At 40.6% G+C, this 27316-nt stretch overlaps 1 protein-coding gene across 1 annotated transcript in view; it reads right to left on the bottom strand.

Moving 5' to 3' along the window:
• Positions 1-27316, bottom strand: part of atrnl1a (attractin-like 1a) — a 375666-nt gene that overhangs the window by 223612 nt on the left and 124738 nt on the right. The window contains exons 21-22 of the mRNA XM_059566501.1: positions 9272-9365; positions 1617-1669 (exon numbers count right to left, since the gene is read on the bottom strand). Coding sequence (XP_059422484.1) covers positions 1617-1669; positions 9272-9365 — 147 coding nt within the window. The remainder of the gene's footprint in view (positions 1-1616; positions 1670-9271; positions 9366-27316) is intronic.

Here is a 27316-nt window from a genome sequence, read left to right as displayed (position 1 = left end):
TAAATAAATAATGCAAAATATTGAGGGCTAAATGTACCATGTAAATGATGCACATTCTACATGCAATATTGCTACATGCAATAGTAGCACCTGTAAAAACAATCTATTAGTTACTTTCATTACAAAGTAATATAAAAGTAAAGTAAAATACAAAAATAAACAACATAATATATAATAAATTGTTTAACCTACAAAACACAATGAACAATTTTTCTCTCCTTTTTTTAGGGAGAACACCACTTTTTCTCTGAAGAAGCACAAAGTCAGTCCAGTCCTCCTAGCTTCAAATAAAAATTTTTTACTGTATTTTATAGCAGCTGACGTGTGGGGTGAATCAAATGTGACTGCTTGCCCACTGCACTTTCTGACCTTCAGACTCTATCTGAGGCACTTTAAGTCAAAATTAGTGATTATGGCTTGAGGACATGCTGGCCACTTCCACTTCTTTGAAAATGGAACAGAAGCCCCTACTTAAAATGGGATAACAGATTACATGAGTGAATGTCCAAAGATTCGATGTCCTATTTTTAAATATTGCCAACAATTAAACATAGTTTCTCCACATACTCCTATTAATGCAATGCAAGACAAATATCATTCTTACTACTGTGATACAATAATGAAAATCACCTTTTCTTGATGTTTAATCTACATTTTGGTAAAACATAAGATTTTCTGAGATTAATCCATGTTAACTCTGCCAAACAAAAACTTAATCAATAAATGTGCAGAATGAAGTGGTAAATGGAAGTCACACTCCAAAAACCACATGTCCTCACTCAAGGGCATATATGATTATTCTCCTCAAAGAGTTTATCCTAATCATTTTCAAGTCCAGGTGAAATCCACCACAAACAACTGTACTGAGATCCTAAACCTCTTTTAATCTCTCCAAATTAGCAACATGTGAACCACATATGTCAGCTGTGGGCGAAGCCAAGAGCACACGTGTTTCGCTTTAGGCTATGCTCTTGGCATTTAGTGACAAGGTCGACAAATAAGATTCCCTCATATACACAAAGATACAGCAGACAGAAGCCAAGATGAACACATATGGCGTTATACCGCTGAGGACAGATAAATGCTTGTGCGATGGAGTCCCGATGAGGCGTTAGAAAGAAACACTTCCATCTGCTGTGCTTCCAGAAGGTTCTGTATATTTTTATTTGTGAACACTGCATGAAGAGTTTGAAAGTGTTTGACACAGGTTATGAGTGTGAGTGTGAGTGTGTAGTGCTGGATGATATACTAAATACCCACAATATAAGTGTGATGTTCTTTGTTTGTTTGTTTTTTGGCAACATCAAATTAAGCAACATTGTGACTATTACAATTACTTTAATGTGCTGTTTATTTGGCCATTAAGTTTCCTAAGGGCTGTGTCATTAGATTAGTGTTGTTGTTGTTCTGCTGTTGTACGGTTCTTACATCAAACATTTTGAATCAACTTGATTAAAAGATCAAATCCAAATAATTTTGGAGAAAATCCATGAAAAGAGACAGAATACATTAACATAATAAAATGGTGAGATATAATAGTTAGCAATATCACCAGACCCGTGTGTGTGTGTGTGTTTGAGAGAGAGAGGCAGAGAGTACCAGTCAGAGTTACTTACAGTAACATGTTCCTCTAAGTGGGTTGCCAAGGTAGCGATTTTCAGAATCACATCTGCAGTAAATTAATAGGAAAAACAAAAACAAAAAAAACAATTAGTTTAAAAACATGATGCATGTACACAAAATAGATTTGGGAGCTGGTTTTGACCGATCAACAGAGAAAACAGTTCATCAAACAAATTTGAATTCAGTGAATATTTACTGTAGCTATTCAACAAAATAACAGCTATTATTTTTTTCAACTTTTCTTTTAAAATATGCTGTGCCCATAATAAAAAAAATATATAATAATAAAAAAAAATGAAATGTGACTGATTGACACATTACATGACCCAAAAGTGATAGTAAAGACGTAAAAAAAAAAAAAAGACTTCCATTTCAACAAATCCTGTTCTTTTGAAGTTTCTAATCATCAAAGGAAATGTACCGCATGTTTCTTTAACATCAAATCAGCATATTAGAATTATTTCTGAAGCATCATGTGAGAATGAAAGACTTCTTCTGCACAATCTGACTTTGCTGCAGCCTGGAATTGAACTAGTGATTTCGTCTGTTCAGAGGAGAACTGGCCCCCCAACTGAGCCTGCTTTCTCCCAAGGTTTTTTTCTCCATTCTGTCACCGATGGAGTTTCGGTTCCTTGCCGCTGTCGCCTCTGGCTTGCTTAGTTGGGGACACTTCATCTACAGCGATATCGTTGACTTGATTGCAAATAAATGCACAGACACTATTTAACTGAACAGAGATGACATAACTGAATCCAATGATGAACTGCCTTTAACTATCATTTTTGCATTATTGACACTGTTTTCCTAATGAATGTTGTTCAGTTGCTTTGATGCAATGTATTTTGTTTAAAGCGCTATATAAATAAAGGTGACTTTGACTTTGACTTGACTTGGAGTAATGGCTGCTTAAAAATTCAGCTTTGCCACCACAGGAATAAATAATATTTTAAAATGTATTAAAATAGAAAACTGCAAAAACAGTTTACACTATTACTGCCATGACTATATTTTTTATCAAACAAATACAGTCTTGGTGAGCAAAAGAGGCATTCAAAAACATTTTAAAAATGTTACCAACCAAACCTTTTAATAGTAGTGTGCATACCATATCAAATAACCAAAACCTGATACCAAACACTAAACTATTCTGCTGCTTGGTCTCAGAACCATGAGTGCGAGTGTTTCTTGTTTGTGGAACCATAAAGGGCTGTTTGGTTGTATTTTTTTATGGTGATCTCTCCCTATGCTGCAGGTAGTATATTCTTAGCTGGGCTTGAGATGATTATAGTGGACAGGCCGTCAGGTGCCCTGCTCCTCTGAGGCCTAAAGTGGAGGATGAGACCACACTTCTGATCAATTCAGACTGACAAACCAAACAAAACCCTTCATGCTGTGCCAAAAGCACAAAACTATCACCGACTCTCTCAGGATCAGAAAGATGAGCCAAAAAAAAAAAAAAAACCTGAGTGGAAAAAACAGCATAAAAACACCTTTTTTATGCATGTGAGAAACGTACATCAGTTTAAACAGTGGGTTAGAGTAATGCTTAAGCTTTCATAGTAGAAAATAAAAACTATCTGGATGTTCTTGTATCAAGGGCACAGGTGCTGATAATTTTTTTTGTGAATCACATTTATTTTTAATGACCATTTTTGATTTCCATATATTCAGTCAGGACTGTAAGAGATTGTGAGGACGACAGACGTGAAGACAGAGAGCATGCCAAAGAGAAGAACACAGTGGCATGTCTGGTTCAGTTTAAAGTAAACACTCATTACCGGCACGTAAACACTGAGTGTTTATTATTCACCTCATGCTACAGAAGCAGTGAGTTCATGTGTGTGGATTCGGAGCTCAATAAACACACAGATTGATGGACGGACCAGCAGGGCAAACACGCATGATTAATCGCCAAATTGCCCTTTGAAGTGGAGAAGTGGCCGAGGGGCTGAGAAAGAGCACTGCAATGAAATCATAGAAGAAAGAAACAAAAATGCACCAAAAACAATACATTACAATTTTAAATATTTTTTTAGATGTTTCCCATTTTCATATATTCTAAATTTATTTTTATTCCTGTGATGACAAAGCTGATTTTTTAGCAGCCATTACTTCAGTATCACATGATCATCCAGAAATCATTCTAATATACTAATTATGTGATAAAGAAACATTTATTATTATTACTGAATATTTTTGTGGATTTTTTTTTCAGGATTATTTCATGAATAAAACTTTAAAAAAAACAACACTTATTTGAAATAAGAATCTTCTGTATAAATGTCACTTTCTTACTGTCTACTGTCAATCAATCCAAACCTTCTCACTGAATATAAGTATTATTTTATAATAAAAAAAACAATTTGAACAATAGTTATGAATAGTTATGTGTAGTTATGAATTAATATCTATGGGTAGGTTAGTCATTTAGTCATCTACCAAGATAACGAAGGAAAAAAAACTTAACGAGACATTTTTAAAAGTAACCATTTATAGCTTTGGTTACACACACTGTACATACATCACACTGTAATAATATGTGACATAACTTATTTGATTGCCAAATTACAGTTATAGTTCAGAAAACTAACACCATAAAGCAATTTTGCAGGATTTCAAATCAGGCACCAGAAAAAGTACCAATTACAACATCTTTCAGCCAACAGAATTATTTTGTGTTCTGAGGGGAAAAGGATTCTGCGGGAGGGTAAAATCATGCATGACACCACCTCAGGACAAAAACTAGCATAAAAAGAGGGCATATAAAAGGCAGACCCTTCCAGGGCTCCGATAAAATTATATTATTCCAGAGGAACATTTTTAATGCTGAGTGTTCACAATGCACAGTGGGACAACCATTCACACTGTGCTCCGATTAACAAAACATTTCATTATTGTTCACATATTTCTAATTCTCTTCAACTTCTGCCTGCTTTTAAAACTCATATTTCTCCTCCTTGGCTTTAAACTGCACTGCCGTACAGTACCCTACTGTTAAGGCAGTTTTACTGTATTTTTATTCCATTCAAGGGATATTTCACCGAAAAATTAATATTCTGTCATCACTTACGGACCCTCATGTCACTCCAAACCACTATGATTCTCTTTCTTCTGGGGAATAGAAAAGAATATATTCTGGAAATCAAACATTTTGGGTTCCCATTGACTTCTGGGATACACTTTAGTCCATAAAACTGAAGTAAAAGGACCAAAAAACTACCTGACGCTTAAAAACAGCAGGTGTCCTGCACCAGCTACCCGAGCAACTGCCACTGAGATGAATGGGAATGCTAGCACATTGCTAAGCTTTTTCCAGTTATTTCTGACCTTCTTGCTGTTTAATGGCATCAGTCAGTCTGCAAACAGATTAAAGGAAGTGCACCCAGTGCTAGGGTTGAGAAGGTGAGGAAATTTTTCCACTGGTTAATCAACGTGTGACAACACTGATTATACCGGTTTTACCGTGGGGTGCGAAGGCGTTCCCTCTTTTCCTCGCTTTCCTTTTCTTTTAAATAGACTGTAAAAGCGGCATGCTCATTTAACGGTCACTTTCAAATAGAGGCAATTCAGCATAAAGCAATTGTTCATTTTTAGATAATTTGATTTTTACCCTTTTCCTTGCTTTACTCATTTTTAAATAGCTTAAAAGTGCTGTGCACATTTTACTTGACTTTCAAATTAGCTGAAATTCGTTGTCAGTTTCTTGAACGCAACAACAAAATACTAAGCCCATATTATAAAACATAGAACTTTTATTTAAAAAACGAATAGAAATAAACCATATATAATACTACATGACTAATATAAAACAAAACAAATAACTTACATAAAGTTTAAACAGGTATACAAAATAAGTAAACATGTATAATATATAACCAAATAAATAAAAAACATAGAAAGTTTATTAGCAAAATGAATATGAAAGCTTGGAGGCACGGCATACACTTTGTGGTGAAATAAAATAAATAAATAAATTTATAAAATATTTCAAATTTAAAAAAAGTAAAAATCAGCAAACACTGTGGAATCAATTAAATAGGAAACAAATGTTTAAATAAACTTAAAAAATCACCTTAGTTAAACGGCAAAAGTCAACAGGCATTTCAAAATGCAAAATATGTGCTTTTGCATTTAGTTTCGCAACTAAATCATTCACCATCGTCTTGTCAGTCAGCTCGACTCACTCTCCTAACTGGACAAATTAAATCAGTGATGCGACTGTCGTTCGCCACGCTACATTGAGCAGCCGCATTCAGTTTTTAATTGTAGTGTCTGTTCTTTTACTGAACTAAATTATTTTTATTACTATTAAAAAAAATTTAACGATGGTGGGGGTCGGTGCCATGGTGGTTAAGTGACATAACCGGTGTAGCGGCTTAACAACAGTATCACCATTAGCACAGTCTATCGTGGCAAGCCTAACCAGTGCAGCACAACATGAGGTCTAAAAAAAGTGTGAAAAAAAAACATAAGACAGGGACTGAGAGAACAAATAAGGGGATGGAAAATGAAAACAGCAGGTGTCAGACAGTGGGCATGCCCTCTAGTCATCTGTCTTGTCCTACTGCTCTCTTAGTTTGAAGGAAAGAAATAAGACAAGCAGGTGAGGGAGAGAGTGGTATGCTTACTGCCCTGTGTTGATCCTCCTAGCCACACGGTAACAGGCCCTCATCCTGACTAAATAAAAATAATGTGTGTGGCACCTGCTCACAGGAGACTGAATTAGCAAATAAATCCTCAGAGTGCCACATTTCACACTGAGACAGCTCTGTGTGTGCGTGTCTCTCAAAAGCACACGCAGTTGTTGCTCACAGGGTTTAAGCGTTCTCGCTTGAGTACTCCTCAGGAGGGCCTGTCTAATTAAATAGAGACTTTCTACATGGATCAAAAGCACATAAACACACATTCGAGACATTACAAAAAAAAGAGATATTAAGTTGAAATGAAACAAACATTAACAAGATGAATTTAGCTGTGGTGAATGGAAAAATATGTTGCTGCTGTGCTACTGTATAAACCCCAAAAATGGCATTTTATTAAACATAATGTTAACAATAATAACCAGATGAGTAAAGTTTGTAAACAATATTTGATGTGGCCTTGAGAAAACCTAGTCTCAAAGCTTAGATAGATATCTGATATTTTTGTGCTGCCAATGAAAATATTTACAAAGCAATAATAAAATGCAGGTGTTTTCCCTTTAAGTTTGTTTCTGAACAAATGTTTTTGAAAGAATCTGTTGAATGTTTGATTCAAATGACTCCCTCAAAAAAACATCACTTATCACCACCTACTAGTGCAAACATATAACCTACAGAAAGAGTGACTAAAAAATCTACACCACTGTCTCTATCACTGGGTTTTTATCCAAAGTTGTGAATTTTATCTTTAGAATTAGAATGTCACAAAACATTTGCGAAAAAGTAACGTTTTCATCCGAGTCAAAAAGAACAAAATCGTCAAACTGTTACTAAATATCACTAAGAAATGTAGGAGAAGCCAATGAATATAATAATTTTTGTATATAATACATTACTTGTGCCTCAGAGCGAGCAGATGAAACACCAAAATTTGGCATTTGCATCACGCATTTCTGATGCAATACTTCAAAATGTGTATTGACAGTATTTATTATTTTTAAGTATCTTGAAATGTTGCTTTAAAAGCATTGTTTGCACTCAGATAAAAAAAAACAATAGGACGATAGAGCCTTTAGAATACCATTGCGACCAGAACATATTAGAATGAATACATAACCTAGTTAATTACCAAATATTTTTTTATTATCCAACTAATAATTATTTCTTCTGTGTACAGTCTTGAATTAATACAATTTATGTTTATAATAACAACATACATATAAATGACTATATCTTCTACTGAAAAGATGGCACTTAATTTTTATTTTCTTTTTTTTTAATTTGTGTATTTTTTATTATGCAGGTTGTCCTTTATAGGAAAATATCAAGAGTTTACAAAAAAAAAATTGTATGGTGCATTTAACTTTCTAACCTAAAATTTCCTGTGTTGTATCACATGAATATGGAACACAGTAATGTTAGCAGCCCAATGCAACATCCATGTTAGGAGGATCCAGGCGAGAGGAAGTCTGTCTTTATGAACTGTTCCAACAGTACTACCTTAACGTCCTCTGAACGAGTACCACATCTTTGTCTCACCGGTCATGCTCAATAGACAGCTCAGCTCATTACAGGAAACAGGCTAAAACAGGCCATGGGCCACCTGCTAACTCCCTCTCTTTCTCCCTTCGGTCTGTCTTTTTTTTTGATCCATCTTTCTCACATTTTTTTTTCTCACACCCTCTCACTCTGACTTTCGCCCTTCCTTGCACTATCAAACACAAAGACACAAAGCAACAAAGAGAAGAACCTGGAAATAGACCTTGGTGTTCACTGTCACAAATTTTAGAAACTTACTTTCTCTCAATCTTTCTCTATAAAACACTAGTTGAATTTCTTGTCATGTAGGGTTGACTGCTTTCCAAATAGCAGTGAAAAAGTGACCCTATAGAGCCATATGAAAAAAGAAAGAAAAGATTGCCTTAATATATCCAGTTGTTTCTTCTAAAATGCAGTGCAATGAGAGCAAATAGACACTTGTCTTCTGCTTCAAATTTCAGAGAACACATTTCAGAAGATATCAACGTCACAAAGATGCCAAGATGCAAAGATTTCAATCGAGTCAGAGACAACATCTCATTCTACCAAGAATTACCAATGCTATTTTACAATAACATCCATAAAACCTTTCTATTGAACACTGAACACTTCTCCTTGATAAGGAGCAATAAACCAAAAGTCAAGCAACAGGAAATTATGAAAATCTTATTGTTTACTGAGAAAAATTATTTTGTTTCATGACAAATTACTGGAGCGAAATAACACTATTAACCGGGTACCAGCATTTAAAAAAATAATGTTTTCTAACTGGGGCCTATGAGTCATATCAGTGCACTGTAACAGAGTAAATACACCTACATGTACATCAGTTCCACTGCCATGTGATGTGTTGCATGAAACATCAACCCCGACCAGCACCAACAAACAAAGCAAATCCATCCATGCGGTTCAGGCATGCATTTGAAGTTTTATTGCTTGTGTGCCATCTAATTATTTACCCACGGGTCACATGAGTGATATTTTAAAAAAAGGATAGAGGGTGTGTGGAAAAGAAACTTTTGAAAACTATGCTTGAGTCCTAGGGAACTCATTACTGCTTAACAGATTATCAGTGCCAACGGCGGTGGTGCAGCCTGTTACAAATACATCCACACAGCACTCTGTCTTTACGGACCTCAGTTTATTTACACACGCAGGGCACAGTGTCAGCCCCAAAAGTGCTATTTAAGCCACAGAAAAGATCCCTTTGCCACTGAGAACAGGGGCTCGCTGACACAGCACAGTAGAGGTTGCCATTAAAATTAATGTCCTGAGATTAAAAAGACACTTTAGGTGGGAATTAATAACAGAGAACTTACCAGAGGGTTAAACGTGTGAATAAAATGTGCTATGATGTTAATGAGAGCATTATAATGTGAGAAAACTGGTTGAAGGTCTCCTGTCTATCACTCTCTGACTGACAGACCACTGGGAGGATTGCTGGTGATGTGAAATGCAGGCATACTCACAGCTGGCATTGGTCCCCTTTGACCCCTTTAGTGGTACAGTAGCATTTCCCTGAGCTGGAGTGGCACACGTTGGCGTGATTGTTACATCTGCAGACTGGAGAGAAGACAGAAGACATAGACAGAGAAAAAAGTGGAAGAGGAACATTTTTTAAAAGGATAGTTAAGCCAAAAATTAAACATCTGTAATTTAATTACTCACTCTCATGTCGTTTCAAACTCGTATTACTTTATTTCTTTTGTGGAACAGAATAGAAAAAACTGTATACTTTTTTTCCATGTAATTACAATGAAAGCGTCAATGAATAAAGAAACTTTCATGCTTCACAAAAGATCCAAATGTGCCTTAAAAGTAAAAGTAGTCCATCAAAGTCTTCAAAAATTAGCGTTTGAGGAACAGACCAAAATTCATTATTCACTGATTATCCTCTCTTTCATTGTGCTGTTATCAAAGACTATATGAAGAGTTTATTTGCAAAAAACTATAAATGGCACTTAAAAAAATTAAAAAATAAAACATTTAGCTGAGTGCCAAACATAAATGGTTGATTTGTGAATGAATTCTGCCCTTAAGTGGAAAACAACAGTCTATGAATAAACAGGGCTCAGTTTGCATTTAAACAGTAAAATTAATGTGACAATTTTAACAAACCTGAGTCTACATCTCTGGGGCTATTGTTCCAATTTTATCATTACAGATGCATTTCTCATTAAAGGTTATCAGACAGTAATATCAGAATGAAACCACATGCACAAACAGAGTTCATTAAGCAGATTAGCATCACAGAGGTGAGGCTCTTGAATAAGCAAGACTATTCCATTCTTCACAACCCATCGAAAACAAATATCTCCCGTGAGATCCAAAAACCAAATGGCCAAAATGAACCAGTTGGTGTGTGGTATAGTGGCTAAAGCACCCTGAGATGCTCCTGAGGGGATTAACCTTGCCATTTTGGATAAAAGTGTTTGCAAAATCACTACTAATTATTAAATTAATTATAATTTCTTGGAAGGTAATTGTTTGTTTGCAATTTCAACTCAACAGAGAGACAATTCTGCTCAACCTCTATTTGCTGCAGATATGACTGTCAGTGAACGCACTATTGAGATTATAATGTTCCACGTGAAGCTCGCGGCTTGTAAACGCTCATACAGAAAACAAAGCAGCAAGACCGTTTTTTTTTTTTTACTCTTTGCTTCGCGCTGAGAGGAATAATAATTCAGACATAATTCACCCCAGAAGACGTGCTGAGGATTTTCAGGATTTGAGTTTTGGATTTCCTCAGATAAAAGAATGAAGTGCTTTATCCAGAAGAGATCATAAAGATCATAGATCTTTTTTTTTATTTATATATTTGTATTAGGTTTCACATAACATGTACACATTTTACTAGTTAGACTTTTTCCAAACTATAATAATAACTAAATAAATGTATAATCAAGTGAAACATTATGAAGTTTTCATAAATATAAAAATACATGAAATCAGTCCAGGAGCCATCTAGAAAAGTAATGGGTTGAAAGTCACATGTCTCATGAGTTTCTATTTCAAATCTGAATAAGATATCATGAAAAATGAGACATAAAAATTATATTTTTATGAGACTATGTCTACACACCCCCCCCCACCCAAATATAAAAACATATTTACCAAATGTATTGAAGGCTTCTACAAACTATTTAGTCGTTAAACATACCACTGCATAGACTTTTCAATTATAAAACAATAGACAGAAACTTAGACGTGATTTATTTGAGCACTAGAAAAATACAATAAGAATAATTTGAGTAAGAATAATAAGAATAATAAGAAAAATAAAAAAAGACAACTTTGAATTACGATGCAAATAAGTGCTGATGTGCTGATTGCCACTTATACAAATGGTAATAACACAAATGTGCCATAAAGTAAATAATCCACTCTCTCTATTCATATAGACGCGTTCACTTTGATAGCCGTGATCATACAGTAATAGCGAGCTGATTTGCGCTGATTTGCACTCAAACAGATGGTACCCCACATATATAAAAACTGTTTAAAAATAAAGCAAACAAAGAAAAAGGCGATCGCTATAAGTTCCGCCTCCATCAGCTGACAGGTACGTCACGAGCCATCAGGAGAAAGCACCATAATTAAAATATACTATCTTTTGTATCAAATATACTAATCTTTCATTCATTCTTTTTTCTGGAGGATCATCTCATTCTGTTTGTGATACTGTACGCTGCAAAACCATGCCGTTTTTTTTACTACCAAGATGCAGTTCCGGACCGTGAGTTATTCCATAACGGACGCAAACAGTTCTGTCCCTGAAGAACTGAAACGTAAAAAAAAGGAATTATGATCCATATTACAACGTTATTCCTTCGTTGGACCAAACATGCTCCATGAGATGACATTCAGTGGACCCTTACCTTTCTAACTAAACCGGGATTTACAGCTGTGGATGTGTTTATGACTCGTTATTACGACGGATCTGGTATGTACAGTGTTTTCATTGCTTATGTTTTTATGTGTACTGCTTACTAGAGCTGAAACAACGAATCGATTTAATCGATTAAAATCGATTATTAAATTAGTTGTCAACTAATTTAGTCATCGATTCGTTGCTAAATAACTTTTATGTGCCGTAAGCGGCTCATTTCGTGCATATTTCAAATCTGCGGTGACCAAAGTGTGGCAGTAATGAGCCACCGGAGGTTTTACTCAGCCAGTAGAGCAGGAGAAGTAGCGAATAGCCAATAGCTGGCCTCGTTTTATGTCACGTGCTCCCCGAACAGCGTCTCTGCAGCATTCAAGCGTGATGTGGGAGCATAGACATCATATATGATGTTTATGTGTGGGAGTACTTTACTTTGAGCCTTTAAAAAAGAAGCGTAACCTGTAAACTCTGCACTACTGAACTGTTTAAGGGGACATTCACATATCGCGTCTTTTGCGCGCTCAAGTTATTTCCAACACCGCACCGCATCGAGTTAAAAACATTTCAACTTTTCAGAATGCTGCAAGCGCACCGCGGGTCATATGACAAGAACTAACCAATCAGCTTCATCCTTTCCCGTAACAACGTTAAAAGCTCAGTCAAGATGAAAGGAACAGCTGATCATAGCTGTATATGGATTTCCATTTTGAAATAAATTTAGTAGCAGAGCTACTGCAAGCGATTTTTTGAGCTGCAAATCCATTTATCCTTTGCTGAAATTTCCGCGTCTTCTAGGAGAGAGCACGTCATGGTTGCTTAGCAAAGGCAGAAGCCTCAGGGGCGCTTCTGCTCGTGCTCTATGGAAAGAAGGAGAAAGCGGTGCGCCTATCGTTTTCCACGCGTTTTAGGCGCGATTTGTGAACGGCCCCTAAGACTTTCATTTGTGCAGATTCTCCAGTAAAATGTTGTTTGCAAATGTTAAGTCGTAAAACATGATAACATTGCTTTTTAACAGTTAACATTTAAAGCTTTACAAACATGTTCCGTAATCAGTTTGTCGTTTACCAGTTCATAATTCAGTCGTGCAGCCTAATTATGACTGAATGAGCGAGGTAAATGTTTAAAGATATTTGAAATGCACTTTTTTTCTAAGTATTCACTGCTCTTTTTCACACAGCAGGTTTTTTGTGTGTGTCCAATTTTTTTTCTGGAAAACCTTCTGATGGATTTTACTTTAAATTCTGAGTTCCATTCAGGTTTCATGCCATTGGCACTTTTTTCGAAGGATTGTTTACAATTTCACAGCATAAGCTATAAAGCTGTTTCCCAGTAAATAATAAAATACAATGCACTGTAATTTTATTCTGTTTTATCCTTATTCTTCCTGAAAATATGTTCTGAAAGATTGCTTAAGCTTTGTTCGGGATGTTAAACTACTTTAGGAGCTCTATGGACTGCCATGGTGAAAACATTATTTTAAATCTCCTTGTGAAATTTGCTAGAGTATGGGTCAGTGTTCTGATTGCAGAAGAGTTCGACAAAGGATTACTAACACAATAAAACAACTCCAGGTATATTTTGATGAGGACATGACAGTGCAAAATGGTTAAAATCTCTTAAAAATCTATGCTGAAGGATAAAGACCATTTATTAATAATTTACTTGGGGAAAAAATGGAAAAAATAAAATATAAGTACATAAACCGATTAATCGAAAAAATAATCGACAGATTAATCGATTATCAAAATAATCGTTAGTTGCAGCCCTACTGCTTACACAAATGTAGCAAATACAGTCTTTATAAGCTTTCCATTGAAAAACAGCGATCTGTCGTCGATGCTTGAGGCTTAGATCTTTATAATGATACATAGTTTGTCAAGATTAAATTTGTCCCGTTTCATTTAATCTATTCATAAACACTGACACGTGCAAGTTGAGAGACTTTCGAGACGAGGGCGTCAGGGTGCAGGCTAAGAGGTTAAAGTTTCATTTTTTGAACAGTTGTTTGAAATGGATTGAATCATTATTTAAAATAATCTTGGAGATTTTTGAATTGCCTAGATCATAAATGCAGCCGGGTTGAAGCCTGCAGTGATGTTTTTCTTTTGTTATGGCAGCCGTCCCCTCTGCATATATATTTTTTAGAGAATGTTGCACTCCTGTTGCTGTTTGTTATTCTGCACTTCATGCCAATAAATAAGAAATATTGCTAACTTTTGCGTTTCCAGCGCTCTCTTTACGTTCGTCCGTTATTTGACGTTGAAAAAGGAAACGTCTTTTTTTTTTTTTAGACATGGAAAATCGATTTTACAATCGATTCAACGAACATTTCTTAAAAATCGAAAATGATTTTTTCCCAAAAGTGACAGCCCTACATTACACATCGTGTTTTGTAGCTGAAACCCTTTAACAATGCGTGCAAACAAACAAAAGTACAGATAAAAAAAAAAATTTAAAAAAAAAAGGTGAACAAAGAAAAAACGTAAAGCAGCCTGCAGCAATTAGGCTATTGTACAGAATGCTTACACTTAACTTTGAAACTTTTAAACTGTCAGCAAATCTTTTTTTGCTTTTTATCTACTGTTTTACATGTTTTTGTTAAGAAACACGGGCATGTAAACATGATCGGGGAAAGTCGGCTCCGTAGTCTGTTAACAATAAGGCCGGCCTCTGAGAAAACGCGCTCTGACGGCACAGATGTTGCCGGGACTCACAAATAACGGTGTGCTAAGAGACTAAGTTTTGTGAAGCGCTTCTTGTTCTCTTACGAGAGCTCTCTCGTACTGCGTCTTAGCTAAGACACTACGGGAAAAGTCTCTTTTCACGAAATACTGAAGCAAAAAATTATCCTTAATTTTGTATTTTTGTAAAGCGCATTTGCAGCAGTACACAGCCATAGGCGAGACGGCTCGTTCGCTCATTGGCTTGTTCTGCGGCAACTGCACAGCCTATCGAGCGCGGGCTGATGCAACATCAGACCAATAAGGGCGCTTCGCGCCCTTCTTGCCACTTCCCGCCGAAACGGGTGTGGCCCAACCTATAAAAGGAGCTCGAAAAGGCTGACTCACCTGATTTTTCATCTCTTCAGCGAAGCTCACGCATCGCTGGATCACGGAGGAAGCAAGCGCCGTCTGAGAAAGCACATCAGCAGGACGAGCCATTCTGAAGCTGCTGGCATCGCCGCCTTCCATTGCCGTTCCTGCTGCGCTATCCGGCGCCTATATCCTTTCAATCCTGTTATATACAAGCTGTTCTTTATGTGTGTGTGTGTGTTCGCCCTGCGACACACACTAGTAAAAGAGCTCGCGTCTTTTTTAAGATGCCTTCCTGCGGCTCGTCAGAGCCCCACTCAGCGAGGGAGACCGGTACGTCATCTGTGTCTCCTGCCTGGGTGAAGATCATGCAGCGCTCGCTCGCTGACGGCGGATGCCCCCACTGCGAGCTGTTGCCATGGTGACTCTGAGGACTCGCCTGGCCTTTTTCTCTGAGCCTGCATTCTCCGCTGCGCTGAGGCGCCGTAAAAGCATCGCTTCCAGCGGATTCCGGAACCGTCTTCAGCTCAACCGAGCTCGCCGGTTCGCCCTGCTTCACCGGCCCCCCCTGCATCGCTTCCCGGTGGGCAGCGCCCGCTGTTTGCCGGCGCGTCGTCCGAGGAAGTCGATCTCAGGGCCGCGTCGGGGGAAGAGGACACGCGCTCTCTGCTAGCTTCGGGCAGTGAGGGCTGGGCGAGCTCCGAGGATCTCGCGCCTTCTGCTCAGAAGCCCAGCAGACGAGCTGACATCGAGAAGGAGCCGGGGCGAATGATCGTGTTGGCCGCGATGAGTCTCGGCCGCGAGTGGTTTGCACCAGCGCCCCCCCCTCTCGTTCCCGGCTGGATGGTATTTCCCTTTCGGATGAGCGTACTTCTCAAAGCCCGCCTCGTTTCTTCCTGAGCTTCACGAAGAGGTGGCGAAGGCTTGGAACGCTCCATATTCAGCACGAACTCGTTCGTCTGTCTCACTAGCATTCTCCACACTGATGATGCTAAAAACAGGAACTACCACTCACTTCCGCCGGTGGAACAGGCGATAGCGACGCACCTTTGTCCGCCCTCTGCTGGACGGCGGCAAAAGCGGTGTTGCCATCTAAAGCCTCCTGTGTGACGCTGCGTCGGCGCTACTAACGATGGCTGCTTCATCGAAGCGCAGGTGTACGAGTTCCGCTGTGGCCGAGCTCTCACCCAAGCGCGCCGCTGTTTCAGTTCCAGGAATTGTGACTGTATCAGCGTTTTCTGCAATGCGCAAGCCTGCACAGTTGCCCGCTTGCCTGCACACAAAAGCCGTTATCACAACAGCTTCAGCAACGCAGCTCGAGACCCCCGTTCTCGCTCTACTGGCCGTCGCCCCGCGCCGCGGGGACCGCGGCAGAGGATTACGGTGAGGCCGGGAGCCCCGAAGCCATCCTGGGAAAGCCATCTACGCATGCTGCATGACGCTGCGTCGGCACTACACACGATGGCTGCTTCATCGAAGCGCCAGTGTACGAGTTCCGCTGCGGCCGGGCTCTCACCTAAGCGCGCCGCTGTTTCAGTTTCCAGAGATTGTGACTATTTCAGCGTTGTTTGCAATGCGCAAGCCTGTACGGTTGCCCGCTTGCCTGCACACGAAAACCGTTATCACGGCTACCCAGATATTTCCCGAAAAAGGTGTAATTTCTGGTGTCCCGGCCACGGCCGATGGTGCTATAAATGTAGTGACGATGCCCACTGCTCAGTGCCCATCTCCGCATATAAGCACAGCCCTTCACACAGGGCTCGCGCCTATAAAAGCGACTCAAGTCGATCACGCGCACTACATAGTAGACGTGCCCACTCCTCAGTGCCCACAATCACTATGTCACACGCGTCATGTGGTTTCTGTAAAAACGAAACCCGTGCACGTTCGTCCGGCCACGGCCGATGGTGCTATAAATGTAGTGACGATGCCCACTCCTCAGTGCCCATCTCCACATGTAAGCACAGCCCTGCACACAGGGCCTGCGCCCATAATGTCGACTCAAGTCGGTCGCGCACACTGCATAGTAAACGTGCCCACCCCTCAGTGCCCACAATTACTATGTCACACGCGTCATGTGATTTCTGTAAAAACGAAACCCGTGCATGCTCGGCCGGCCACGGCCGATGGTGCTATAAATGCAGTGACGATGCCCACTACCCAGTGCTCATCTCCACATATAAGCACAGCCCTGCACACAGGGCTAGCGCACATAAGATCGACACAGATCGGTCGAGCGCGCCGCATAGTAAACGTGCCCACTTCCCAGTGCCCACATACACTATGTCACATACGGCGCGGGGCTTCTGTAAAAACGAGGCCCGTACACGTACATTCTGCACAGGCAGACAGCGAGTTTAAAGTGGTAAAAGTGCACACATGCAGCCCACGGTTACTCGCAGATATATCGAGTCCCACGGGACCCGCTCAGCCTCCCTCCAGTCGGTTAAGCCCCGGAACGGGGTCGAGGAAGAGCGATCTGCCCGCTGTGATCAGCGCGCTCCCCGCCTCAGATGCGCAGCACACTCGAGCGCCGCCGTTGCCCAGTCAACAGAGCGCGTTTCGCATCCAGCCCTTAGCCATTCATGCAAATGCATGGTCAGTGCTTCCAGGGGTTTCGGATTGGGTGCTAGGCATTATAAAGAGAGGCTACACGCTACAGTTTTCTCGACGCCCACCGTGCTTTTCAGCGCGCGTCGAAACTACGGTCAAAACAGAAGTAGCACACATACTTCGGGCCGAAATATCAAAACTGTTGAGCAAAGGGGCTGTAGAGCCTGTGTCTCAAAGCGAGGGGGGGCTGTACAGCAGATACTTTCTGGTGCCCAAGAGAGACGGGGGTCTCCGGCCCATACTGGATCTAAGACAGCTGAACAGGCATTGATGAAACGCAGTTTCAAAATGCTCACGACCAGGAAGCTCCTCGCGCAGATTCGCAGAGGGGACTGGTTCATGTCAATAGATCTGAAGGACGCGTATTTTCAAATACAGATAGCGTCAAACCACAGGCGATATTTGAGATTCGCCTTCGAGGGCCAGGCATACCAGTTTGCAGTCCTGCCATTCGGCTTGTCCGTAGCTCCTCGTACGTTTACGAGGTGCATGGATGCAGCGCTCGCTCCTCTTAGACTCAGAGGCACACGAGTGCTGAATTATTTGGACGACTGGCTGGTTCTGGCCCGATCATGAGCGGAGCTCATGGACCACAGAGCTGTTTTACTCGATCACCTCGAGAAGCTCGGCCTCAGTGTCAATTGGGTGAAGAGTTCGCTGAACCCCAGTCAGACGATCCTGTTTCTGGGTATAGTTCTGAACTCGTGTTCCATGACGGCGCGGCTGTCACCACAGCGCGCGATGGGCATTCAGCGTGCAGCGAGTTCTTTCCGCTGTGGCGCGACTGTGTCGCTCAAACACTGTCAAAAGATGCTGGGTTTCATGGCCACAGCATCTCCGGTTCTGCGGCTGGGCCTGCTCCGCATGCGCCCCCTGCAGTTCTGGCTGAAGGCTCGGGTGCCGCGCAGAGCGTGGGCGTCTGGCCGGCTGCATTTCAAGGTCGATCAGAGCTGTGTTGCGGCTCTAGCACCTTGGACAGCGAACGGCTGGTACCGATCAGGTGTAAGCCTGGGGACTTCCCCGAGTGTGAAAATGGTGTCGACGGACGCCTCCACTTCGGGATGGGGAGCGCTGCTCGAAGGCAGACCGTCCTTTGGCCTATGGTCAGAATGGGAAAAGCTCCATCATATCAACTGCCTGGAAATGCTGGCAGTGGAGAACGCGCTGACGCGCTTTTGTCCCCATATCAAGGATCACCACGTCATAGTCCGTTCGGACAACATGTCCGTGGTGTCCTACATAAATCGCCAGGTCGGTCTCGGGTCCCGAAACCTGTGCAGGCTGACGGAACGCCTCCTGATTTGGGCTCAGCGCAACGTGTGCTCGCTGAGAGCAGTGCATGTGCCTGGACTGCAGAATCTGGGTCCAGACAGGCTGTCCAGAGGCAATGTTCCTACGGGCGAATGGTCTCTACACCCGCAAACAGTCCGGCTGTTGTGGCAGAGATTTGGCATGGCGGAGGTGGACCTCTTTGCGTCCCACGAAGACGCTCACTGCCCCGCGTTCTTTTCCAAGAACGAAAGCGCGCTGTCACGGAGATGGCCGTGCTGCCCGCCTTATGCGTTCCCTCCCGTCTCCCTCCTTCCGCAGGTGATAGAACGGGTGAGAGAAACGAGATGTTCAATACTGCTTGTAGCACCTCTTTGGAAGAACCAACCATGGTTCCCAGATTTGATGCAGTTAGCAGATGTCGCCCCGTGGCCGGTACCATTGAGGAGAGACCTCCTCTCGCAGGCCAGGGGCTCGATTTGGCACCCTCAACCGGAGTTGTGGTCCCTCTATGTATGGGCACTCAATGGTTACCCGCTGATCTCGCAGTGAGAGTGCTAAATACCATCACTCAGGCTAGAGCTCCGTCGACACGACGTCTGTATGCCTCGAAGTGGTCGGTGTTCTCCAGCTGGTGCACAGCTCGAGGTTATTCACCCCTTAGTTGTGAGGTGACGGAGGTCCTCTCCTTCCTTCAGGGGCTGTTGGATAAGGGCAGAGCCCCATCCACGCTCAAAGTTTATGTGGCTGCCATCGCGGCGTTTTCTGAAACGGCGTCCGGTCAGTCAATAGGAAGGAATGATTTAGTCATCCGGTTCCTCAGAGGAGCTAGGAGGCTGAATCCTCCCAGACCTCCGTCAGTCCCTATGTGGGACCTCGCGGCGGTTTTGGAGGCCTTGAAAGGTCCCCCTTTCAAGCCTATCCAATCGATTAGCCTTCAGCATCTGTCGTTCAAGACAGTATTCTTGTTGGCTCTCGCTTCTGTGAAGTGTGTGGGTGATTTGCACGCGCTCTCGGTGAGCCAGTCGTGCTTGGAGTTTGGGCCCAATGACTCAAGAGTCATACTCAAACCTAGGCACGGTTATGTGCCGAAATCCCTCAACACACCGTTTCGGGCTCAGGTTATTGCCCTGTCTGCCCTGCCGGTGTCAGGGGAGGATGGAGACTCAAGTCTTCTTTGCCCTGTCAGGGTTTTAAGAGCTTATGTGTCTCGCTCTGCTGCCTTTCGGCAGACGGAGCAGCTATTTGTCTCGTTCGGTGGGCGTTCCAAGGGAATGGCTGTTTCGAGACAGACTCTATCCAGATGGATAGTTGACGCCATAGCGTTAGCTTACGCTTCCAGGGGCCTTCAGTGCCCGTTGGGCGTCAGAGCACACTCCACAAGAGGCATCGCCTCGTCGTGGGCGTGGTCTACTGGGATCTCCTTGCAGGATATATGTATGGCGGCAGGTTGGGCCTCGCCGTCTACATTTATCAGGTTCTATAACCTGGAGGTTCCCGCCTTGCAAGCAAGGCTGCTGTCGGTATAGGCGAATCAGGGCCCTGAGGGGAATTCTGAGTTCACGAGTGCTATGCGCTGCCGACTGTTATATGGGCAGTATTGCGTAAGACCCGCATTGCCACATTGGTCAGGCCTTGCCTCGGCTGTGTGACGTCATATTGCCGCATCTACGGATGCTGCTAGATATGGGACGGAGGGCTTTTTCCCTTTTCTGTCCTGGACTCTCTGTGAGTCCCTCAGGTGACTGTGCACTGTAAATCCTGGGCGTTGCTTCAGGTTTATTGGTGTGTGATCCCTGCGCGCACGGCGTTTTACATTGGGTTCCCGTAGCGTCTTAGCTAAGACGCAGTACGAGAGAGCTCTCGTAAGAGAACGTACTCGGTTACTAAACGTAACCTCGGTTCTCTCTAGAAGAGCGAACGAGTACTGCGTTCTCTGCCGTTCGCACGATTCACTCTGGTTCGCTTCGGCGATGAAATAAATCAGGTGAGTCAGCCTTTTCGAGCTCCTTTTATAGGTTGGGCCACACCCGTTTCGGCGGGAAGTGGCAAGAAGGGCGCGAAGCGCCCTTATTGGTCTGATGTTGCATCAGCCCGCGCTCGATAGGCTGTGCAGTTGCCGCAGAACAAGCCAATGAGCGAACGAGCCGTCTCGCCTATGGCTGTGTACTGCTGCAAATACGCTTTACAAAAATACAAAATTAAGGATAATTTTTTGCTTCAGTATTTCGTGAAAAGAGACTTTTCCCGTAGCGTCTTAGCTAAGACGCAGTACTCGTTCGCTCTTCTAGAGAGAACCGAGGTTACGTTTAGTAACCGAGTACGTTTTCGTTTCACCACTGAATGGGATCCTCATCTGGTGGACTACATGGCTCCAGCAAGAACTGTTCCCACTCGTCTCGGACTCTCTGTAATCATCGCTGAAGAACTGGCTCAGCCTTTTCCGACGAGTGGGCATTGCATCCTCTTCATCGTTGGTGACAGCGGCTGCATCCGCACCACTCGCATCAAGGAAAATGTTCTGATAATGTTCAAAAAAGTTTTTTTTTCTTACTTCTTTCATGTTTTCATCGAGAAACCTGAGATGTTTGTGCCGAGGGTCTATGGCGGACACGAGAAGAGGAGTTTTCACTGCATTCTCCAAGTTAGCGGTGTTTATTCGTTGCTTGAGAGATGCCGCAACAATGTTCTTGAATTCGGTCACTTTCTGTGATTCACCACAGAATATTTGAAGTACTGTAGAAGACTGCAGTTCTTATTCATTCATTAATAATTTTTTGCTTGCATACATCTTCAAATATGCCGTGGAGAATCACAGAAAGTGACCGAATTAGGTTTTATTGTGGACTTTTTTTCTTTTTTTTATGGCAAGCAAAAATATAGTGAAATTCGAATATAATTTTTATCGAATAATTAGAGCAGAACAAATATTCGAATGTTATCGACTATCCGTGCACACCCCTAATTAGCAATCCGTTTGGAAAAAATACCTGAAACTAATCACTTGCTGTAACAATCAATGAGTTTACATCTCTTTTTTACATCGGTCTACATCGTACAGATTTGAGGGGTTTCTTCTCTCAGCTGGTGTTTTAAGATCTTTCTACAGGTGTTCTATGGGATTTAGTTCTGGATCCATTGCTGGCCACTTAAGAACTCTCCTGCACCTTGTCTTAAACCATTCTTAAGTGCTTTTTGAAGTATGCCTTGGGTCAGACCCATGACCTCTGACTGAGATCAGCTTTCTGACATTGGGCCCTACACTGTGCCCTAAAATATCATAATGCCATGCACACAGTCAAGACATCCAGTGTCTGCAGCAGCAAAAAAAACTAAAAACATCAGTGGACCTCCACCTTGTTTGACTGTAAAGACCCGATATACTTCAAACAAAGTTCTTTTTCATTCTTCGTTTGAGGGCAAAAAGATGTTCAAAGAGGCTATGCAATGGTATACTGTTTTCGAACATTCTGACACTGCCGCGCTGCTGGAGGCGGGGTTGTAAACGTGTCACGCCTCCCGCGTGTAACCCCTAAATACAACAACAATGGTGGCTCTGAGAGAATAATGATTTCGTAAACATCTGCCAGTAAAATTGATCTATTCAATGGCAAAGAAAAATAACCAGAATAAATGAGGTGGTATGTGCATCCACTTAATGAAAAAAAAAATGATGGCGAGTTTCCCTTTTTATTCAGCAAATGCGGAGCAGAGATGAGGAATTGCATTTTTCATGCTTCAGAATGTGTGCCGCACGGTTAGACGATCTCTTGAAAAGGGGATCCCCATATGTGAAACATGCAAAAGCGCCACTACGGAGATCCTGGCCTTGACACTACGAATACTAGCTTGGGGAGCCATGCAACAAAGTGTGGCTGAAACATTCAAGATTGGACCGTGCACAGCCCGCAAGATAATTGCAGAGATGTTTTTCTCCTGTAGGGCTGCAACAAACGATTATTTTGATAATCGATTAATTTAACGATTATTGGGTCAATTAATCAACTAATCATTGATATTCAGCTTTTGCAATTAGTTACAATATTGAGTTATACATATTCTAATAAATAAAGGTAATCACTTCAGCTTTTGAAAGTCGTACTATGTAATAAGTTATATAATTAATTTATACAAATAAATATATTTGGCACACAAAATGAGTGTCATGAGTCCGGACCCGGCGTTCCTCCCTCTCACCACCAGAGGGTGCCACTTCCCCATCTCCCGGACTCATTCAACGTAACACGACACACCTGGTTCACTCTGTACACCTGTTGCATCCACTCACTCACGTACTTACACACACAGCTGTTCCCCATTTGTTCTCTAGCATATATTCTCCACTCTCACACCACTCTGTCTGGCTGCATTAATTGTTATTTGTGAATCGTGTATGTGGATTGCCAGTCTTGTATCCCGAGGTGTATGTGTGTTATCCTATGGAGCTGGAACCATTCCTGCAATTGTTTTGTTTTTGCCCTGTTGGCCTTTTTTGTTCTCTTTTATTAAAAAGTTATATTTCCCTGCATTTGGACCCAGACCTTGTTTCTCTACCGCGCCGTGACAATGAGATGGCAGAGAAACTATCTTTTCAATCATTTAATAACCTTAAATATATTTTTGTGGGTCATATGGATAAGAAACAAAATAAAGGTTAAGTGATAAGACACTTTATTTTTGGATAATCTAATATTCACAACATAACTTCTCTTAAAATACTTCATAGGGTTATGAAAATTAAAACAGTCCTGAGCTGGATCAAGCTTTGATCTCTGCAAACCAAACTATACCTTTAATAAAAGGTGGGGGGTTTTTTCCCCCACTAACAAAAAACCTTCATCGTTAACTAGATCCACACTGGAGAGCTGCTTTATAACAGAAAATTAAGTTGTAATTCTAACTGAAAGCGAAACTGACTCTGGTTTTTCATGTTTAATAATACTGTAAAGCTGCTTGATTTAAGTAAATAACCGTGACGTTACTGGAGTACTGAACTACAGAGCTTGTGCAAACATTCACATATTTTTAATCAGATGCGTTTTAAACTGCTGCCTTCTCACCGCTGTCAGTTTTTGATGCGTTTATTTTGTTATTAGGAGAAAAATGCGCAGCAAATATTAATCATCCAAACGAAGATCAGCACCCTCAAGTGCAATGTTGTACTCTGAGCCTGCAAGTCAGCTTGAATTTGTTTGGAAGTTGATCAATGTTCTTTATCTGCTATTTGAACAATCCTTCACAGCAAACTTTCATCAGTTTTTCTCTTTTGTTCACATCCACGGAGAACTGCTACAGTGCCATGGGCAACTTCTTGTCAATGTTGCGCACAATGGACACAGAAACATTAAGATTTCTGAAAATAGATTTGTACCCTTAAGACTGTCAATGCGTTTCTAGAATTTTGCTTCTCAAATCCTCAGACAATTGTATGCTCTTCTTTTTCTTCTCCATGCTCAGTTTGACACACAGACACACAACACCGTGGATGAGTCAACTTTTCTCCACTTTAACTAGTTGCAAGCGTGATTTCTATATTGCCAACACATGTGAATAGCTAAAGGTGTGTTTAATTACAAATGAAAGGAACATCATACGCTTGAAATAAAAGACAAACAAACATAAACTTAAACAGGAGTTAGGTTCATAGAAATACCAAAGCATTTGTAATGGCAACAATATTCTGGGAGAAGTACTGCATTACCTGATAGAAATGCGATATTTATAATGTATACATGATTCAAAATAAGGGATTGTCTTACCTAATTTATTGTGGACAAGGTGAAAATCTTTAGTTTGATTGCTTAAATTAATATCACACCTGTCTGCAACTGCAGCAGTTGACTAAAGTGTCTGCTAAATAACTGCAATTTCTTCCTAACAGGTATCTGAGTGTTTTTACATCCAAAGATCCAGGTGTTTGTCAGAACATTCATCATGTTCACACAACAATGACTGCTACACTATTATGAGGTGAGTGTTTATGTTGATCTAGTCACATGTTTTTATGCTGTACACATTAATGAGCTGGTTTAATAACTGTGTAGAGTATGGCTGTATTTGTAACACTACACACCTAAGCCTTCTCCAGTACAACTGATGTCAGCAGATTCCACTTGCCTTAAACTCCCCCTCTGCCTAGAGTGTCATAATATACAATTCCATTAGACTATAAAATGACCTAACTGCCTTTCCAGAGCGACCCTGCATAAAAATGTTTTCCATTGACTTATTTAAATAGTATGGGATGTCTCTCCCAGTCAGAGATTTTATTTGTATGTAGATACAGCCGTTAAAAGGGCTGTCACATTTCTAAATAAAATAAATAAAGAGCAACAAAGAGAGAGAGGGAAGAAAAACTTTAAAGCTTGTTGGCTTTTTATCTGCAGGTCTGTTCTTTACACAACTCTCTGTTCAAATTCCCCAGCATGCACTGCAACCAATCTTTCATTCCAGCCAACAAGAGACAATTGACAAAGGAGAACATTAATTTCTTACCACTCAAAATATTTTATTGCTGTTGTCTGTTGTTATCACTATTATGAGTGCTCATATTGTGTTAAAGTGTTGTTTCACACAGTTTGTGCTATGGACATGAAATAATTAAAAAGAGGGACTAATAATTTTTTAAGCATTCATACATAAAATTTTTATCTGGCAATCATTAATACCATTTGATATGCACACAGACACATTATTATTATTATTATAATTATTATTATTATTAGCTAGTCAGATTAGATCACATAAGAATTTTTTGTAATTTAAGTTTCTGAAGGAAGTCACTTACATTATCTTACATGGTCAAAAATATAGCAATACTGTGAAATATTACAATTTAAAATAGCTGTTTTCTTTTTCAATATATTTCTAAAGTTAATTCATTCTTGTGATGGTAAAGTTAAATTATAAAATAAAAAACATGATACTTTTTTCAGTTCTGTTACAAACTAAATATAATTAGTTTTATATTGTATTATATTATATTATATTGTGTGATATGAGATGATATGATATATTATATATTAATCCAGGTAAGGATGAGGTCAACCCTTTTCCACAGAAAATTTACAGTTTACATTGTATAGAGTACAGTAAAGTTTGATGCAGGACAAAATATTAGCACACATTAATTTCAAACAGTGCATTAAAGAGTGCAGTAACATAAAAGGCTTCAAATCATGTCAGTATGTGCATACACATGATTTTCACAATGAACTCATATGTGTACATGCATGGTCCTACACATTATACGTACGTGTTCATTTGTGCATCAGTATGCGTGTCAATTTGACGGGACTGTGGAGACGGGCTGCAGCAGTGTCGGTGGCTGCACTGTGCATGCTGCAGAAAGATTTATAGCTAAATTATGATGTGTAAAATGTACTCACATTATAGCAGAGGAACAACACTGCCTGGAGCTGCTGTTTCAGCACTTACTCTGAAAGTGATGGACTACAAACACACTCACTCACACATGTAGGCACATGCGCACACGTACACGTACACTCTCTCATAAATATTTCTGCCAAAAGCCATTTAGGCCCTGGAAATGACAAAACACACACTCACAAATACGCTTACAATGAAAGTAGTCACCTAACCATGTCTAACAAAACTTTTTCATAACGCATACAAACATTAGCATATATCTGACTTGCTTCATTTAGATCCACAATAAAACTTAATGAAAGAAAGGAAATAAATATACAAATAAAAGGAGACAGAAGAGATAAACTGATATTTGTATGCAAACAGACCGTGGAGCATAAGTGACAAAACCAGAGTGAAGGCTTTCATAAATCCTAACAAACAGATGCGCGCACACAAACAAACACACACACAGATGACATTAAAGCTGATGGAAGTTAAACCAGTCTTGAAAGGAACATGGTTCAGATGCAATTCATTCAGAGTTTATGTCTGGCTGAAAGTCAAATCTGATAATGCAAAGAGGGTTTTACTGCTAAATTGACATGGTGCATTGTTTAAAAAGTGAAAACTGTTCAGTGTGTCAAACATCTTTATAGGTTTTTTTTTTTTTACGATGTAAATGCAAAGTGTAAAGCGCACGGCGCAGCTGCACTCAGGGTGTGTCCTGACTAGGGATGGGACGATAACCGGTTTTATTGATAACCGTGATAAAATGTGCTGAAGGTTAGTAATATCGTTTAAAAATGAATTATCATTAAAACCGTGTTTGATTATCGCGGTTTTAATAACTCACTATTAAATCATGTCCAGCCAGCAACAGTCTGACGCAAGCGCAGCGCACAATGTTTTTTTTGTTTTTTTTCGAGAAGGAATGGCGAAAGTCAGTGACTTTTCTATGCTTCTACACTTTTCATTGTAAGGAAGGAAATGCCACAGAATTTAATCTTTCTTTAAATTAAGTGCATAGAGTTGCTTGTTTTATTAGTTGTTTGTTGATTATTAAATATAAAACTTGCTGAAATGTTTTCAGTGTGAGCATCAACTATTTTTGAACACTTTCATCTCGTTTCAACAAAACCGTGATAATATTGATAATCGTGATAATTTTAGTCACTATAATCGTGATATTTAATTTTCATACCGTCCCATCCCTAGTCCTGACGACGGAAAAACTCTTGGCGCGCCCAGGCCCATGGTCTAAACGGGTGGTCCCTATTCTTTTAATGAGTAATGGGTGTTTTTTTTGGGCGTAAAGTGCAATAAACCAATCAGAGTCTCAT

The sequence above is a fragment of the Carassius carassius genome, chromosome 14 (assembly GCF_963082965.1).
Source record: "Carassius carassius chromosome 14, fCarCar2.1, whole genome shotgun sequence".
NCBI classification, from domain to species: domain Eukaryota; kingdom Metazoa; phylum Chordata; class Actinopteri; order Cypriniformes; family Cyprinidae; genus Carassius; species Carassius carassius.
Note: the sequence above shows the minus strand (reverse complement) of the source record. Positions and strands in the feature narration are given on the sequence as shown.